At 40.1% G+C, this 18,387-nt stretch overlaps 1 protein-coding gene across 1 annotated transcript in view; it reads right to left on the bottom strand.

The window, feature by feature from the left end:
* The window catches only part of LAMB4 (laminin subunit beta 4), a 107,844-nt gene that overhangs the window by 7,795 nt on the left and 81,662 nt on the right, over window positions 1-18,387 (bottom strand). Inside the window, exons 29-32 of the mRNA XM_035254109.3 lie at window positions 13,112-13,319; window positions 9,773-9,911; window positions 5,657-5,830; window positions 3,565-3,718 (exon numbers count right to left, since the gene is read on the bottom strand). Coding sequence (XP_035110000.1) covers window positions 3,565-3,718; window positions 5,657-5,830; window positions 9,773-9,911; window positions 13,112-13,319 — 675 coding nt within the window. The remainder of the gene's footprint in view (window positions 1-3,564; window positions 3,719-5,656; window positions 5,831-9,772; window positions 9,912-13,111; window positions 13,320-18,387) is intronic.

Genomic DNA, 18,387 nt, shown 5'->3' on the forward strand with positions numbered 1-18,387 from the left:
CAGGTCCAGATGGGTTCACAGCCAAATTCTACCAGACACACAAAGAGGACCTGGTACCATTCCTTCTGAAACTATTCCAAATAATCCAAAAAGAGGGAATCCTTCCCAAATCATTTTATGAGACCAACATCATCCTGTTACCAAAACCCGGCAGAGACCCAACAAGAAAAGAAAACTTCAGGCCAATATCCATGATGAACATAGATGCAAAAATCTTCAATAAAATACTGGCAAGCCAATTGCAACAGCACATCAAAAAACTTATCCATCATGATCAAGTAGGATTCATCCCAGGGATGCAAGGCTGGTTCAACATACGCAAGTCTATCAACGTAATTCACCACATAAACAGAACAAAAAACAAAAACCACATGATTATCTCAATTGATGCAGAGAAGGCATTTGACAAAAACAACAGCCCTTTATGCTAAAAACCCTCAATAAACTCGGTATTGGTGGAATGTATCTCAAAGTAATAAAAGCTATTTACGACAAACCAACAGCCAATATCATACTGAATGGGCAAAAACTGGAAGCATTCCCTTTGAAATCCGGCACTAGACAAGGATGCCCTCTTTCACCACTCCTATTCAATATAGTACTGGAACTTCTAGCCAGAGCAATCAGGCAAGAAAAAGAAATGAAGGGTATTCAAATAGGAAAGGTGGAAGCCAAATTGTCACTATTTGCAGATGACATGATAGTATACCTAGAAGACCTCATAGCCTCAGCCCAAAAACTCCTGAAACTGATAAGCAACTTCAGCAAAGTCTCAGGATATAAAATCAATGTGCAAAAATCACAAGCATTTCTATACACCAATAATAGACTTAAAAAGAGCCAAATCAAGAACGAACTGCCATTCACAATTGCTACAAAGAGAATAAAATACCTAGGAATACAACAAACAAGCAACATAAAGGACCTCTTCAAGGAGAACTACAAACCACTGCTCAATGAAATAAGAGAGGACACAAACAGATGGAGAAACATTCCATGTTCATGGTTAGGAAAAATTAATTTCGTGAAAATGGCCATACTGCCCAAAGTAATTTACAGAATCAACGCTATCCCCATCAAGCTACTGTTGACTTTCATCACAGAACTGGAAAAAACCACCATGAACTTCATATGGAACCAAAAGAGAGCCCACATAGCCAAGTCAATTCTAAGCAAAAAGAACACAGTGGGGGGGCATCACACTACCAGATTTCAAACTATACTACAAGGCTACAGTAATCAAAACAGCATGGTACTGGTACCAAAACACAGATATAGACCAATGGAACAGAACAGAGGCATCGGAGGCAACACAACATATCTACAACCATACAATCTTGGATAAACCTGACAAAAACAAGCAATGGGGAAAGGATTCCCTGTTTAATAAATGGTGTTGGGAAAACTGGCTAGCCATGTGCAGAAAGCAGAAACTGGACCCCTTCCTGACACCTTACACTAAAATTAACTCCAGATGGATTAAAGACTTAAACATGAGACCTGGCACCATAAAAACCCTAGAAGAAAATCTAGGCAAAACCATTCAGGACATAGGAGTAGGCAAGGACTTCATGAACAAAACACCAAAAGCATTGGCAACAAAAGCCAAAATAGACAAATGGGACCTAATGAAACTCCACAGCTTCTGCACGGCAAAAGAAACAGTCACTAGAGTGGATCGGTAACCAACAGAATGGGGAAAAATTTTTGCAGTCTACCCAACTGACAAAGGGCTGATATCCAGAATTTACAAAGAACTCAAACAGATTTACAGGGAAAAAACAAACAAGCCCATTCAAAAATGGGCAAAGGATATGAACAGACACTTTATAAAAGAAGACATACATGAGTCCAACAAACATGAAAAAATGCTCATCATCACTGATCATTAGAGAGATGCAAATCAAAACCACATTGAGATACCATCTCATGCCAGTTAGAATGGCGATCATTAAAAAATCTGGAAACAGATGCTGGAGAGGATGTGGGGAAATAGGAACACTTTTACACTGTTGGTGGGAGTGTAAACTAGTTCAACCACTGTGGAAGACAGTGTGGCGATTCCTCAAGGCCTTAGAAATAGAAATTCCAATTGACCCAGCAATCCCATTACTGGGTATATATCCAAAGGACTATAAATCGTTCTACTATAAGGACACATGCACACGAATGTTCATTGCAGCACTGTTTACATTAGCAAAGACCTGGAACCAACCCAAATGCCCATTGATGATAGACTGGATTGGGAAAATGTGGCACATATATACCATGGAATATTATGTAGCAATCAAAAATGATGAGTTCATGTCATTTGTAGGAACATGGATGAATCTGGAGAACATCATTCTCAGCAAACTGACACTAGAACAGAAAATGAAATACCGCATGTTCTCACTCATAGGTGGGTGATGAAAAATAAGAACACATGGACACAGGGAAGGGAGTACTAAACACTGGGGTCTATTGGGGGGAATAGGGGAGGGACAGTGGGGGGGGGAGCTGGGGAGGGATAGCCTGGGGAGAAATGCCAAATGTGGGTGAAGGGGAGGAAGGCAGCAAAACACACTGCCACGTGTGTACCTATGCAAATGTCTTGCATGTTCTGCACATGTACCCCAAAACCTAAAATGCAATAAAAAAAAAAAAGAATGTCCATTTGAAAAAAAAATCCTTGTCCAGAATATAATTCTTTCTGGGTTGCTATCCAAAGACATGCGCTAGATGACCTAGCACCCTAGAGTCTATCTAGATTATATTGACTCTTTTAGAGAGTTATTTTCATGAGAGGAAAAATAAACAACATAGGTTAGAACAGGGTTTCTCAATCTCAGCACTATCGACACTTTGGGCAGGATAGTTGTTTGTTTAGGCAGTCGTCTCATGCATTGTGGGATGTGTAGCAACATCCCTGGCTTCCACCTACTGCGTGCTAGTAGTACCTTCTAGAGTGACAAGCAAAATGTTTTCAGACATCTCACTCCTGATGAGAACAGAGTTAGGAAAAAAGGGTATTTTTCTCTTTTTTTGAGAGAGTCTCGCTCAGTTACCCAGGCTGGAGTGCAGTGGCATGATCTCAGCTCATTGCAACCTCTGCCTCCCACGTTCAAGCAATTCTTGCTCAGTCTCCTGAGTAGCTTGGACTACAGGTGCCTGCCACCATGCCCAGCTAATTTTTGTATTTTTAGTAGAGACAGAGTTTCTCCATGTTGGCCAGGCTGGTCTCAAACTCTTGACCTCAGGTGATCCACCTGCCTCGGCCTCCCAAAATGCTGGGATTACAGGTGTGAGCCATGGTACCCAGCCAAAAAAGGGCATTTCAAGGTGACCAAAGGAAATCTCAGTTTGTTTTGACTAATGCAAGGCAGATGCTCACTACCTTTCTAGGCAAATCCATGCAAGTGGCTTGTTGCTTCACAGTCCCCAAAACAGAAGACAAATTTCTACTCATCTCTCCTCAGTGGATCCATGTGATAAAACTGTAAACTGACATTGGTATAAATTCTACCAGGAAGGTAGAGTACCATGATGGTATCACACGGGCAGGATGGATAAAAGAACAGATACCTGTTATTCTTCTTATCTTGTCCTCTGTATCTCCAGCCAGTTTTTCTGCAGCATCTTTTAGCTGTTTAACTTTTCCTAATGTTTCCTTTGTTAGTCCTGCAGTGCTTGTCTTACGTTGAAGAACAGCATATTGTTTTTTCAGCTCAACAAACTCCTGTAATAAGCAACACTCCCATCATGAGAAAATATGTATAAAGCATGTTCATATATGCATGATGATTCTCCTAATACCATTCATGGAAGGAATACAGAGGAAACCTTACTCCAGTCAATACACTTGAGTCACTCTGATATTTCCAGCAGAGTTTTGTTTACATTTCTTTTTTCACGTTGAAAAAAAATCTCAGCTTCAATTAAAAATAAAACTTATTTGTTCAAAATACCAATTGTTATTGCATTTTTTTTTTTTTGAGACAGAGTCTTGCTCTGTCATCAGGCTGGAGTGCAGTGGCACGATTTCTGCTCATTGCAATCTCCGCCTCCCAGTTTCAAGTGATTCTCCTGCCTCAGCCTCCCAAGTAGCTGGGATTACAGGTGCATGCCATCACGCCCACCTATTTTTTTGTATTTTTCGTAGAGATGGGGTTTCACCATGTTAGCCAGGATAGTCTCGATCTCTTGACCTCATGATCTGCCTGCCTTGGCCTCCCAAAGTGCTGAGATTACAGGCATGAGCCACTGTGTCCAGCAGTTTTTGCATATTAAGGCTATTTCTGAGGCACCAATTGTTTGTCCAGTGCTATGTTAAGGTGGGATACAGAAGACAGAAATGACCCAGTCCCATCCTTGATAAATCTCTGGTTCAGTTTGGTCAATCAGTTGTACATGTACAATGAAAGACAGAGTGAGTGATGGAGATTTAGAAACAGCAGGGTTATGTTATTTGGTTGGCAAAAAGGTGAGAGAGAAATGAGGTCAGAAGGGAGGCAGGAGGGGAAGGAGAAGTGTTAGTATGGAGATCTCCCTTGGAAATAGAATGGAAATCTTTGGGTTAGCATGTGTGTTGACCACCTAGAAGCTTAAGTCGACAAATAAAGGCCAGAGTCAGAAATGAAATATGGAAGTGGGAACAGGGTGAGTAGACAGTACCTTTCTTAATCTCTGTTCCCCTAGAAAATGTTCCCAATTCCTGTCAGTGGAAAATTTACCCGGCAAATTAGGACTTAAAAGCAGGAGAAGAGATCAATTGTAAAAACACTAACATTTTTCTTTTGGTTAGGCAACTATATTAATGAACCAGCCAAAGATTTCTTGCTAGGAATGAGTTGATAGGTTCTTTCGGCAACCTGAATTAATGGGCCACTTTCCACAACTGTTTAATTAACTCATTCTGATATTTTGTAACTTGATCTATTCTCTTTGGTAGGTGACTTTCACTTACTGTTTTCTTTATGTGTTCTGTGACTGAATCAGAATAGAGAGAAAATACAATATAGACAAACAACATAAATTGTGAAAGTTTGGAAGTTCAAGACAAATTTGATTTATCGACTGTTTAACCAGGATACCACTAAGAGTAATAGGATAGAGAGATGGAGGAGAAGCCGGACTCAGTGGCTCATGCCTGTAATCCCAATACTTTGGAAGGTCGAGAAGGGCAGATCACCTGAGGTTAGGAGTTTGAGACCAGCCTGGCCAACATGGAGAAACCCTATCTATACTAAAAATACAAAATTAGCTGGGTGTAGTGGTGCATGCCTTTAATCCCAGCTACTCAGGAGGGTGAGGCAGGAGAATTGCTTGAACCCGGGAAGTGGAGGTTGTGGTGAGCTGAGATCGCACCATTGCACTCCATCCTGGGCACCAAGAGCAAAACTCTGTCTCAAAAAACAAAACAAAACAAAACAAAAAAACAAAAACCAGAGTTAGGGGAGCAAACACTCCAAATCTCCAAATGATTTGGCCAGGGACTTCTGCCTTCTACAGATAGAAGATCCCTTGTGCACTAGGATCCCCTGGAAGATACACCATTGAGTCATGGACCAGCACTAAAGGAAACACTGAGAAATCGCACAAAAATCTGGGGTTAAAGGATTAACTTTCAAAGAAGCACTGTTTTCCTGCTCTTGGTGGCAGTAGCAGAACTAATGACCTTTTCAAGACTCCCAGCCTGGCGTTGGGCAGATTCAGCCTGAAATTTCGCATTGACAGCGTGGTCTTGATGCCTCTGCAGCTTGGTCTGCAGCAGGGAAAGTCCATCCTCCAGCCCTGATTGCTGCTTTGCTAACTCCAGCTCATTCTTCATTTCCCTGGTTTGATTTTCAGCCTGTTGTTGATTTAAAGACCAGAAAGGGAAGTTCTCTTTATGAAACAAACAGGAAGATAAATGATATATTAACCCCTTGAAAAATATGCTGGGTGTAAAGGAAAAGAAAATAGTTCACTTTTTCTGTTGCATTATTTAAAATGTTATAATAAAACTGGCTGGACATGATGGCTCACACCTGTAATCCCAACAATTTGGGAGGCTGAGGCGGGTGGATCATGAGGTCAAGAGATGGAGACCATCTTCGTCAACATGGTGAAACCCCATCTCTACTAAAATCCAAAAATTAGCTGGGTGTGGTGATGCACACCTGTAGTCCTAGCTACTCAGGAGGCTGAGTCAGGAGAATCGCTTGAACCTCCTAAGCCGAGTTTGTGCCACTACCCACCAGCCTGTTTACAGAGCAAGACTCCATCTAAAAAAAAAAAAAAGTTATACTAAAACATTTCAGACATACAAAAGGGTCTGAAAAATACAATATTAGCCTAGCATGGTGGTGTATGCCTTTAGTCCCAGCATATGGGAGGCTGAAGAAGGAGGATTGCTTGAGCCCAGGAGATTGAGGCTGCAGTAAGCTATGATTGCGCCACTGCACTCCTGCCTGGGTGACAGAGAGACCTTGTCTCGACAACAACAAATAAAAAAAAAAAGAGAAGAGAGAAAAAAAAAAAATAGGCCGGCCGGGTGTGGTGGCTCACACCTGTAATTCCAGCATTTTGAGAAGCCAGGTGGGCAGATCATGGGGTCAGGAGATTGAGACCATCCTGGCTAACATGGTGAAACACTATCTCTACTAAAGATACAAAAAATTAGCTGGGCTAATACAGGTGGCATGCCCATGTAGTCCCAGCTACTTGAGAGGCTGAGGCAGGAGAATCCCTGGAACCCAGGAGGTAGAAGTTGCAGTGGGCGACAGAGCGAGACAGTGTCTCAAAAAAAAAAAAGAAAAAAAGAAAAAAAGAAAAAAAGAAAACAAATACCCATGTACTCACCAGTTAGTTTAAGAATAAAACATTAACAATGAGCTAAGGCCCTCAGCATGCTACTTCCCATTATGTCTTCTCTCTCTCCCCTCAAAGACATCCACTATCTTGAATTTAATTTTTGTCATTCCATGTATTTCTATAGGTTTTTTTCTACAACCGATGCAGTATTCCTAACAATATATAGTATTTAATTTTTTTCACCTTATACAAATATATTGTATATTTCTGCAAGTTGATTTTCTAAAATTAAAAGTTACAAAAATTCTGCTTGTGCAAGTCATTTTAGCTAATCTACATAGCTCTAGTTCATTCATTTTTACCAGTTTAAAGCATTAACATATAATAATTTATATGTCTATTCTCCAGGTGGAGAATAAAAACTTTTCCCCCTTACAAACAGTAATAATATTTTATCCTTGTTTCTTATTTCAGTGACCATATTGATCATAGCTAGAAGTCCTATTTAAATATTTTTCAAATACAGCTGGTTATTTGTTAGCCCTTGTCTCTTGTTTGTTGGTCATACTTTCATAGGTTTTCTTAAACACAGTAAACAGTCTTGCTTTGTATTTTGTACCCAATAATGGTAATATCCCGTGTCTCTCGTGTCCTGATTTTGTTGTTCATTATTTCTGATGGCTCTTGTTTAAAGGCAATTTGTGGCCAGGTGCGGTGGCTCACACTTGTAATCTCAGCACTTGGGAGGCCGAGGCAGGTAGATCACTTGAGGTCAGGAGTTTGAAACCAGCCTGGCCAGCATGGCGAAACTCCATCTCTACTAAAATTACAAAAATTAGCTGGGTGTGGTGGTATGCACCTGTAGTCCCAGCTACTCAGGAGGCTGAGGCAGCAGAAGTCTTGAACCCAGGAGGTGAAGATTGCAGTGAGCCAAGATCACACCACTGCATTCCAGACTGGGCGATAGAGCGACACTTCATCTCAAAAAAAAACAAAAACAAAAAGTAAAATAAATAAAGGTCATTTGTTTCTTTACATGTTTGGGGGAAATTCTTGATGGCTAGGTTTTAAGGTTATTTCTTTGGAGGGGGTTTTTGTTGGCTTCATCCAGGCATCTGGGAGCACTACCAGCCGAGGGCTACCTCAAATGACACCAGGGTTTGGGAGGCCACCCAGGTAGTAAAATTCTAGCCCCAAAATTGTGTGAGAGCCAGCTTATGCTTAACAAATCTTCGTGGAGATATTCCTCCCCAACCCAGGGGCAATATGTGTGTGTCTGTGTGTGTAAGAGAGATTTTAAGAATTTTGCCTTTTGGGGTCCCAGTTCTATGCAAGAGTCTTGTTGCCTCCTTGTGCGGCCTTTGCTTTATGTCTTATACGCATGGTGACCATTAAAACTCAAAGCTTGAATGCTCTAGGGATTGGCAGATGCCTGCTGCCTGCTGTCAAATCAGTGCTTGATTACCTCTGGATTCATGCTTTCCTGTTATTTTTGGCCTCTGAGACTATCAAAAGTTTCTTACTAATTCAGCTATGCATTTTTAAAAAATCTAAATTTTCAATCTAATATTTTTTGTTTGTTTGTTTTTTTTGACTGTGAGAGTTCCTTAGAGTATTGGTTCACCATACTTTTAGAAATGGAAGTCCCTTCCTTTAGCCTTGGGTATATGTGGAGGTTTGCCTAGAGCAGCATGTAAACTTTTTCTGCAAAGGGCCAGAGAGTAAATACTTTATACTTTGTGGCCTATAAAGTCTCTATCCCAAATATTTAACTCTCTGTCATTGTAATGCAAAAGCAGCTATAGACAATACAGCATGTAGCCATGTTTTGCCATCTCCTGTTTTAAGTATATGCCTAGGAGGGGAAAACCTGGGGCCTTCCTTTTTATTGCCTTATTTGAGATGGAGTTTCACTGAGATGGAGTTTCGCTCTTGTTACCCAGGCTGGGGTGCAATGGCGCTATCTTGGCTCACTGCAACCTTCGTCTTCGCCTCCTGGGTTCAAGTGATTCTCCTGCCTCAGCCTCCCAACTAGCTGGAATTACAGGCACCTGCCACCATGCCTGGCTAATTTCTGTATCTTTTATAGATACAGGGTTTCACCATGTTGGCCAGGCTGGTCTCAAACTACTGACTCAGGTGATCTGCCCACCTCAATCTCCCAAAGTGCTGGGATTACAGGTGTGAGCAACCACACTTGGCCAGATGGAGCATATTCTTTTGGATGAGATATTTTTTCAGTTTTAGGATGCTCTGATGAGATTTTATGCACATTTAATTACAAGAACCTTACAACAGCTAACTCCCATTTCTTTTGTTTGTGAGCATTTTTTTTGTTTGTTTGAAATGGAGTCTCGCTCTGTCACCCAGGCTGGAGTGCAATGGCATGATCTTGGCTTACTGTAACCTCCGCCTCCTGGGTTCAAGTGATTCTCCTGCCTTAGTATCCCAAGTAGCTGGGACTATAGGCATGTGCCACAACACTCGACTAATTTTTTGTATTTTTAGTAGAGATGGGGTTTCACCATGTTAGCCAGGATGGTCTCCATCTCCTGACCTCAAGATCCACCCACCTAGGCCTCCAAAAGTGCTGGGATTGCAGGTGTGAGCCACTATGTCCAGCCTGGTTTGTGAGATTTTAAAACATCTATTCCTTTCCCTGATAACAGAAGGGAGATGCTCTGGCCTCATATCTACCACTAATTAGCTGTGTGGCCTTAGGCGATCACCTAACCTTCCTGAGTCTTAGTTTCCTCATTTACAAGCTGGTGTTAGTACCTGCCTTGGTGCCATTCCAGAATTGGTCACAATTAATACAATGATGCTGAGAAGTGCTCTGTAGAACACTAAATACATGCATAATACTACCCAAATCTTATTTTATCCTCATAATAATCCCATTAGACTCGTAAAGCCAGCATAGCATTGGCATACGTAAAGACTACTGTGCTATTGCTACCCTCAAAACCTATTTCAGGTTAGTTTCAAAGACAAATACCTGCAGCACATTCTTTTTTATTTTTGTTATATTAGCAGTCAGCTGTGTGATGGTTGAGTCTGCCCGTCCTTGAGTGATTTGAGCTTGTTGCAACTGGTTCAATGTTTTGTCAAGACTTAATAGAACATTTGCTGCTTTCCTAAGGTAAGATATTAACATATCAGATTAGATAAAAATAAAATGATTCATTTATTTCACCTTGAGAGAGTTCATTTGACTCAAGCAAATACTTTACTGAATTAAGTAAATTTACTTTTAAGCAAGAGAAAGTACTGAAGTCTACATTTTGAGAAATAGTTATATTTAAATGCCAGTTTAAAAACCCTACACACATATATGTTCATACCCAGTAGATACAGATTTTGTTAAATATGGAAATTAGGGATACAGGTCTTAGTTTTGTTTTGTTTTTATTTGGCAGAGAGTTTTCGGGGGATATAACTACGCATCTTTTCACATAAAAACTATCCCCAGTGAATTGTAGTTTCCCTGATGTCTCATATATAAGCTACATTTCCTAAATCTCTGTTGGAGTGTGGGTTGGGAGGGTCAAGAGGTCCCACAGAGAGCAAAGATAGACTACAGGCCCTGCATTTTTAGGCTTGTTTATTCAGAGTTAGTTAAGCCTCACTGACATTCCAGCCACTCAGAAGCCCAGTCAGAGGTTAAAATCACAAGCATTCCAAGTAGTATAGTCTATTCTGCAGAAAGGAACTCACCTCAAGTCAACAATCACCAAATACTTAGATCTATGGGCTCAAAACCACCTTGAGAAGAATGTACTGAGGGAGTGAATATAGACAGACCTTTGCAGAAGCATCGTTAGAAATGTGTGTGCTGCCCACAGCAGAGTTCACTAAATTGCAAAATATTCCCTTTACCACCCAGCCCATCCTTTCCTCCCAGTGGCAATCACTCTTTCCCTTTCTAAACTTCAGGAGCCTTCCCTCCTAACCATCCCACTGCCACCAGCATTTCATTTCTCTAACATTCCCAGGGCACCAGTATCCATTTTTTAAAAATTCCCTGCTACCATTATCATTTTACTGTATTCTTTTTTTCCTTTAGATTTTCAATTTACTACTGCAGGCCAGGTATGGTGGCTCACTTCTATAATCCCAGCACTTTGGGAGGTTGAGACCGGTGAACCGCAGGAATTTGAGACCAGCCTGGCCAATACAGTGAAAGCCCACCTCTACTAAAATTACAAAAAAGTAACTGGATATGGTGGTGCACGCCTGTAATCCCAGCTACTTAGAAGACTGAGGCATGAGAATAGCTTTAACCCAGGAGGTGGAGGTTGCAGTGAGCTGAGATCATGCCACTGCACGCCAACCTGGATGCAGAGCAAGACCTTGTCTCAAAAAAGAAAATTCAATGTACTACTTATTATAGTAATTTTAGGAAAAAAAAATCTATACCAAAAAAAGAAAAAAAAAAGTAAGAAAAAAATTACCAGTAATTTTGCCATCTTTTAAAATAAAAGTATATTGTAGCAAGAATTTTTGTTTTCACAACTGAGATCCTCTTTCATGTGTAAATTGATACCTGCTTTTTTTCCCCCCAATTTCCTTTTCAGTTTGGCGTTACCTACTTTTTGAAAGCATTACCATTGCACTGTAAGAATCTCTGCCTGCTATTAAACATCTTTCATCAACATTATTTTTTTTTTTGAGATGGAGTCTCACTCTGTTGTCTAGGCCAGAATGCAGTGGCACCACATCGGTTCACTGCTGCCTCTGCCTCCAAGGATCAAGCAATTCTCTGCCTCAATCTCCTGAGTAGCTGGGATTACAGGTGCACACCACCACACAAGCTAATTTTTGTATTTTTAGTAGAGATGGGGTTTTGCCATTTTGGCTAGGCTGGTCTCGAACTCCTGGCCTTAAGTAATCCACCTGCCTTGGCCTCCCAAAGTGCTGGGATTATAGGAGTGAGCCACTGTGCCTAGCCAATCAGCATCATTTTTAATTTCTGTGTGATTACTTAATCTTTAAATAATTGCTGTGCAGTTACTTAATCTTCCTGGTTTCAAATATTAAACCTGGAAGGGGTTGGACTTTTGGATAAATCTGGTGTACTTCATTTGTATACACAGATGATGCGATAGCGACAATGGCTCAGATCTCAGTGATGGTGGGTGCTGAAGATTTTACCACCACCTAACTGATCCCATAACCCTGACCCACACCACCCATACACATAAAAACGTCAACCTGGCTTTTCATTTTTTTCTTGAGACAGTCTTACTCTGTTGCCCAAGCTGGAGTGCAATGACATGATCTCGGCTCACTGCATCCTCTGCCTCTTGGGTTCAAATGATTCTCCTGCCTTAGCCTCCTGAGTAGTTGGGATTACAGGTGCAGGCCACTGCGCCCAGCTAATTTTTGTATTTTTAGTAGATACGTGGTTTCACCATGTTGGTCAGGCTGGTTTCAAACTCCTGACCTTGTGATCTTCCCCCCTTGGCCTCCCAAAGTGCTGGGATTACAGGTGTGAGCCACTGCACTTGGCCCTTCAACATGGATTTTCTTTTTTGCTTGGCTAAGTCAACAAGATAAAGGTAAGAGTTAGTTAACTCTGTATACCATAGATATCATTTTAGTCTTTCAGTATTCTTGGAGCTCTAGGGGTTCATGTCTTCTGTTTGCCATGATTATATTAGATTGGTGCAAAAGTAATTGAGGTTTTTGCCATTGAAAGTAAACAGCACTACTTCCAACGGCAAAAACCGCAATTACTATTGCACCAACTAATGTCTTTTTCCTGAGAATGTAGTGAGGGGGTGAAATATCAGACTTATTAAAAATAGAGACGGGGTTTCAGCATGTTGGCCAGGATGGTCTAGATCTCTTGACCTCATGATCTGTCTGCCTCGGTCTACCAAAGTGCTGGAGTTACAGGCGTGAGCCACTGTGCCCGGCCAATATCAGACTTAAAAAATTTTTTTTTATTTCAAAGTGCTGCTTGGTGTAGTAAACTTAGAAAATAGCAACTGTAATATTGGAAAAACTGCATCAATATTCCAACCACCTGTTAAAATATTGGCATATAATGAGTATTTAACATTTAGTGGTATGCATTGGTATAAAAAGGTAATGGCCACTGGAAAGGTATTTTGAGTCTAAGAAAACAGTAAGAAAGCATCCCTGAATCCTGCCACCCAGTCACCCAGTTTCCCAGGGAACCTCCACAGAGAGCTCAGCTCTCAATTTGGACACTGAACTATCAGAAGGTAATTTCATTTGAATACTACAGCTCCCTAGGCAAATATTTTTCAGATGTCCTTTCAGCAGATGGTCTGTTACAGCAAGATAAAAATATTAATACAGTACTTACTCCGCTGCTTTGGCCTTCACCAAAAGCTTCTGGGCTCCATCTGCTTCTTTATTTAGTCTGTTTTCATCTGTCCTGTAATCCTCACAGAGCTGCAAAAGTTTCCGTATTTTGTCAAGTTCATCGATTAGATTCGGGGATGGAATTGGTAGGTGAATGTCAAGCACACTATTTGCAACCTTCTCTATGTCTTCTGGAGGCACATTTTCCTCTTAAATAAGAAGGAGGGTTTTAGGTAATCATGTCTCCTTAACAAACACTGTATCTTAAAAGTATAACCACAATGATGTCTCAGCCAAATGCACTTGCATTTGATTATGAGTCTCTAGAATACAGGGCTTAGATTGTAGGTGTCCCGTAGACTCTTCATCCTCAGCTGTCCCTTCTGTCTGGATGAAATATTGCTCACTGAGCACTGCATATTTGCTGAACAAATGCTTGTTGGAAAAACAAAACACTAAAGACTTGGAACATTATGTGTATTCTACAAAATGTCCTAAGAATGATTTATTATAAGTACAGATTCAAAAGCAATGAAAATGTTTAGATACCTGTCATGAAAATTTAAGCACAATGGATGAGACAGTAAGGAAGCACTGGGTTTGAAGTCAACAAAACTGGATTCTGGTCCTCCCTGACATTAAAAAGGCTCACAATTTTTGCTCATCTATATAACTGGGTAACTATACCTGATGCTACAACTCAAAGGCCTATTCTGAGATTGGAGTGAGACAACACAAAGTAAAGTAACATGTTACAAATAAAGTTTTAAATACATCTATGCTGTACTTTCTGGAAAAGTAAATTTGGCCTGTATTGAGAACTAAAGTAGAAAATGAACTATTAGAGCAAGCTTGCCTGACCCACAGCCCGGGGGCCACATGTGATGACCCAGGACAGCTTTGAATGTGGCCCAACACACATTTGTAAACTTTCTTAAAACATGAGATTTTTTGTGATTTTATTTTTATTTTTAGCTCATCAGCTATTGTTAGTGTTAGTGTATTTTATGTGTAGCTCAAGACAATTCTTTTTCTAGTGTGGCACAGGGAAGCCAAAAGATTGGACACCCCTGTGTTAGAGCAACAGCCATTTGTCACTCTCTAGCAACTTACTGAACACCCATAATTCCCATAGGGAAGCTAGAGATGAACTAGACATGTATATTGTCCTCAGGGGGCTTGCTGTCAGGTGAAGATCTATATGTCATTATATACAAATATTGATCACATAGGAACAGAAGTGATCAATATAAGGCAAAATGCTGTGGGGTTCAGGGGAAGGAGAAAATACTCCAGGAAGGACTTCAGATGCATTGAAACTGGCCCTGGGAGGACAGCAGATTAAACTTGTGGAGACCGTGGGGCATGGGGAGGGGTAAGAGGCATTCTAAACTGAGAGAATCACAGGAGCTGAAGCTCAGGGTGGTACAAGAAACAGTGCCTGGATCACTATTGGCAGGAGAGTAGTGTGCTTAGCAGGGCTGGAAGCAGACGGCACAGGTCCTTGTGTCAGAGGCTAAGGAACTTAGACTTTGTTCAGAGAACAGTGGGAGCCAAAAAAGATTTTCGGCATTTGAATGATATGAAATGAGTATAGAGTCTGCTTGTAGTCATTTTGCTATAGCTATTTTTCTTAATATAAATGAAATCTTTTCCTTTCTGTGATATTTTTGAAGCAATATGACAAGAACTTTTTTTGTGAGTAAAGTAAAACCATATTTTAAATAGATGCAGGGAGTTGGCTCTTTAAAGAAACAGTACTTTTGTTTTTTTTTGAGACAGAGTGTCGCTCTGTTGCCCAATCTGGAGTGCAGTGGCGTGATCTCAGCTCTGCAACCTTTGCCTCCTGAGTTCAAGCGGCTCTTCTGTCTCAGCTTCCTGAGTAGTTGGGATCACAGGTGCACACCACCACATCCAGCTGATTTTTGTATTTTTAGTAGAGACAGGGTTTTGCCACATTGGCCGGGTTGGTCTTGAACTCCTGACCTCAGGTGATCTGCCCACCTTGGCCTCCCAAAGTGCTAGGATTACAGGTGTGAGCCACTGCACCTGGCCAGAAACAATAACTTGTTAATTTAAAAAGTTCTAGTGTATCATACTGAATGTGCAAAAGCTGGAAGCATTCTCCTTGAAAACCAGCACAAGACAAAGATGCCCTCTCTCACCATTCCTGTTCAACATAGTATTGGAAGTCCTGGCCAGAGCAATCAGGCAAGAGAAAGAATAAAGCACACCCAAATAGGAAGAGAGGAAGTCAAACTGTCCCTGTTTGCAGATGGTATGATCCTATATCTAGAAAACCCCATAGTCTTAGCCCAAAAGCTCCTTAAGCTGATAACTTCAGTAAAGTCTCAGGATACAAAATCAATGTACAAAAATCACTAGCATTCCTATACATCAACAACAGTCAAGCCACGAGCCAAACTAGGAATACAATCTCATTCACAATTACCACAAAAAGAGTAAAAATACCTAGAATATAGCTAACTAGGGAGGTGAAAGATATCTACAAGAGGAACTACAAAACACTGTTCAAAGAATATAGAGATGACCCAAAAAAATGGGAAAAGATTCCATGCTCATAGATAGGAAGAATCAGTATCATAAAAGTGGCTATATTGCCCAAAACAATGTACAGATTCAATGTTATTCTTATTAAACCACCAATGACACTCTTCACAGGACTAGAAAAAACTGTTAAAGTTCACATGGAACAAAAAAAGAGCCCAGCTAACCAAGGCAATCCTAAGCAAAATGAACACAGCTAGATGCATCATGCTATCTGACTTCAAACTATAATACAAGGCTACAGTAACCAAAACAGCATGGTGCTGGTGCAAAAACAGATACGTAGACCAATGGAACTGAATAGACAGCCCAGAAATAAGGCCACACACCTAGAACTATCTGGTCTTCAACAAAGTCAACAAAACCAAGAAAAGGGGAAAAGACTTCCTATTCAATAAATGGTGCTGGGACAACTGGCTAGGCATATGCAGAAAACGGAAACTGGACCCCCTCTTTACATCTTATACAAAAATTAACTGAAGATGGATTAAAGACTTAAATGTAAAACACAAAACTGTAAAAACTTTGGAAGACAACTTAGGCAATATTATTCAGGACATAGGTATGGGCATAGATTTCATGATAAAGATGACAAAAGTGATTTCAACAAAAGCAAAAATTGAGAAACGGAATCTAATTAAAGAGCTTCTGCAAAGCAAAAGAAACTATCAACAGAGGAAGCACAACATACAGAACGGTAGAAAATATTTGCGAACTATGCATCTGACAAAGGTCTAATATCCAACATCTATAAGGAACTTAAACAAATTTACAAGAAAAAAAAACCTTAAAAAGGGGGCAAAGGACATAAACAGATACTTTTCAAAGGAAGACATGCATGGGGCCAACAAGTATATGAAAAAAATCTCAACGTCACTGATCATTAGAGAAATGCAAATCAAAACCACAGTGAGACACCACCTCACACCAGTCTGAATGGTGATTATTAAAAAGTCAAAAAAACAGGTGCTGGTGAGATTACAGAGAGAAAGAAACACTTATACACTGTTGTTGGGAGTGTAAATTAGTTCAACCATTCCTCAAAAACCTAAAAAAAGAATTACAATTTGACCCAGCAATCTCATTACTGGGTATACACCCAAAGGATTAGACATCATTCTATCATAAAGACATTCACATGTATGTTCATTGCAGCACTATTACAATAGCAAAGACATGGAATCAACCTAAGTGCCCATCAATGATAGAATGGATAAAGAAAATGTGGTAGATATACACCATGGATGCTATATACCCATAAAAAAGAATGAGATCATGTCCTTTGCTAGAACATGGATAGAGCTGAAGGTCATTATCCTTAGCTAACTACCACAGGAGCAGAAAACCAAATATTGCCTGTTCTCACTTATAAGTGGGAGCTAAATGATGAGAACACATGGACACATAGAGAGGAACAACATACACTGGGGCCTTTTAGAAGGTGGAGGGTAAGAGGAAGGAGAGGATTAGAGGAAATAACTAATGGGTACTAAGCTTAATACTTGGGTGATGAAATAATCTGTACAACAAACTCCTGTGATTCAAGTTTACGAAATGCACATGTACCCCTGAACTTAAAAGTTCAAAAAAAGTTCTAATGATAAGTGAATTTACTTCAACCACTTATTCATTCATCAGATAGTTATTGGTATTTATTATGAGATTACAGATTCAAATTTTTATATATGGAAGTTTCAGGAGAAGTGACACATCCTTTTGTTAATAAGGCATTCAAATTTCAATAAGAATACTAAGGTAGTCAAAGAAGAGCTGAATAGCATGGGCATCATCTAATGTAATAATTTTATTGGGGCTTTAGAGCCAGGCAAAGAGTAGAAGCAGGGTGTGGGTGGAGGGTACTGCAAGGCATGAAGCTTCCTGGTCACCAGGGCTCTCGAGACACTGAGCAGTAAGAAGTTTCTTATATGAAAAAGGATTTTTCTCTATGCCTAGTTGTACTAATAGTTCTCTATGCCTTTAGTTATAATAATCTGGACATACAATTCTTTCAATTCTTCAAGTTAACAAAGTAAAATAGTTATTAGAAGTTTATTCAGTAACAATGAAGAGTAAGTAATAAGAGGACAGCTCAATAACCCAGCAGACTAGGTAGAAAGGAGGTTATGTAGGCCCTATTCCACCAGTTCATGCAATTAGTTTAGCAATTTTGATTTTGATGTTTGTTTTGGTGCCTTCTCAGCCCAGCCTAATCCTAGATCTGGGTCCAGTCAATACTGATTCAACCAGCTAACTCATTGAAAGTTTGCTTTTGAACAAACAAAATGTCCAGTAGACCCATTTTACCCCATTCATTTTTACTGATTATTTCTGTCAAAGGTAATTTCCACCTAATTTTTGTTTATCTTGAAAATAACGGCTAGAAGCTGCCGATATAATTTCTATAAACATTGAGATAGGAAAACACAAAACAAAACAAAACAAAATCTTGGCCACAGGGGTCTCTCACACATATTAAGTAGAATAATGAAGTGATTGAAGAGATTGTAATGGATGCTCCAACTGCCAATTCATGTGTAAAATGTTAAATTATTGAATTTGGAAAATGATTACGAAAAAGAAAGTCATTTAAGGTTAATCATCTCTCTCTCTCTCTCTCTCTCTCTCTCTCTCTCTGTGTGTGTGTGTGTGTGTGTGTGTGTGTGTGTGTGTGTGTGAAGAGTGAGGTTTCAGGTCAATTTCCAGCTTCAG

Source organism: Callithrix jacchus, chromosome 11, assembly GCF_049354715.1.
Source record: "Callithrix jacchus isolate 240 chromosome 11, calJac240_pri, whole genome shotgun sequence".
NCBI classification, from domain to species: domain Eukaryota; kingdom Metazoa; phylum Chordata; class Mammalia; order Primates; family Cebidae; genus Callithrix; species Callithrix jacchus.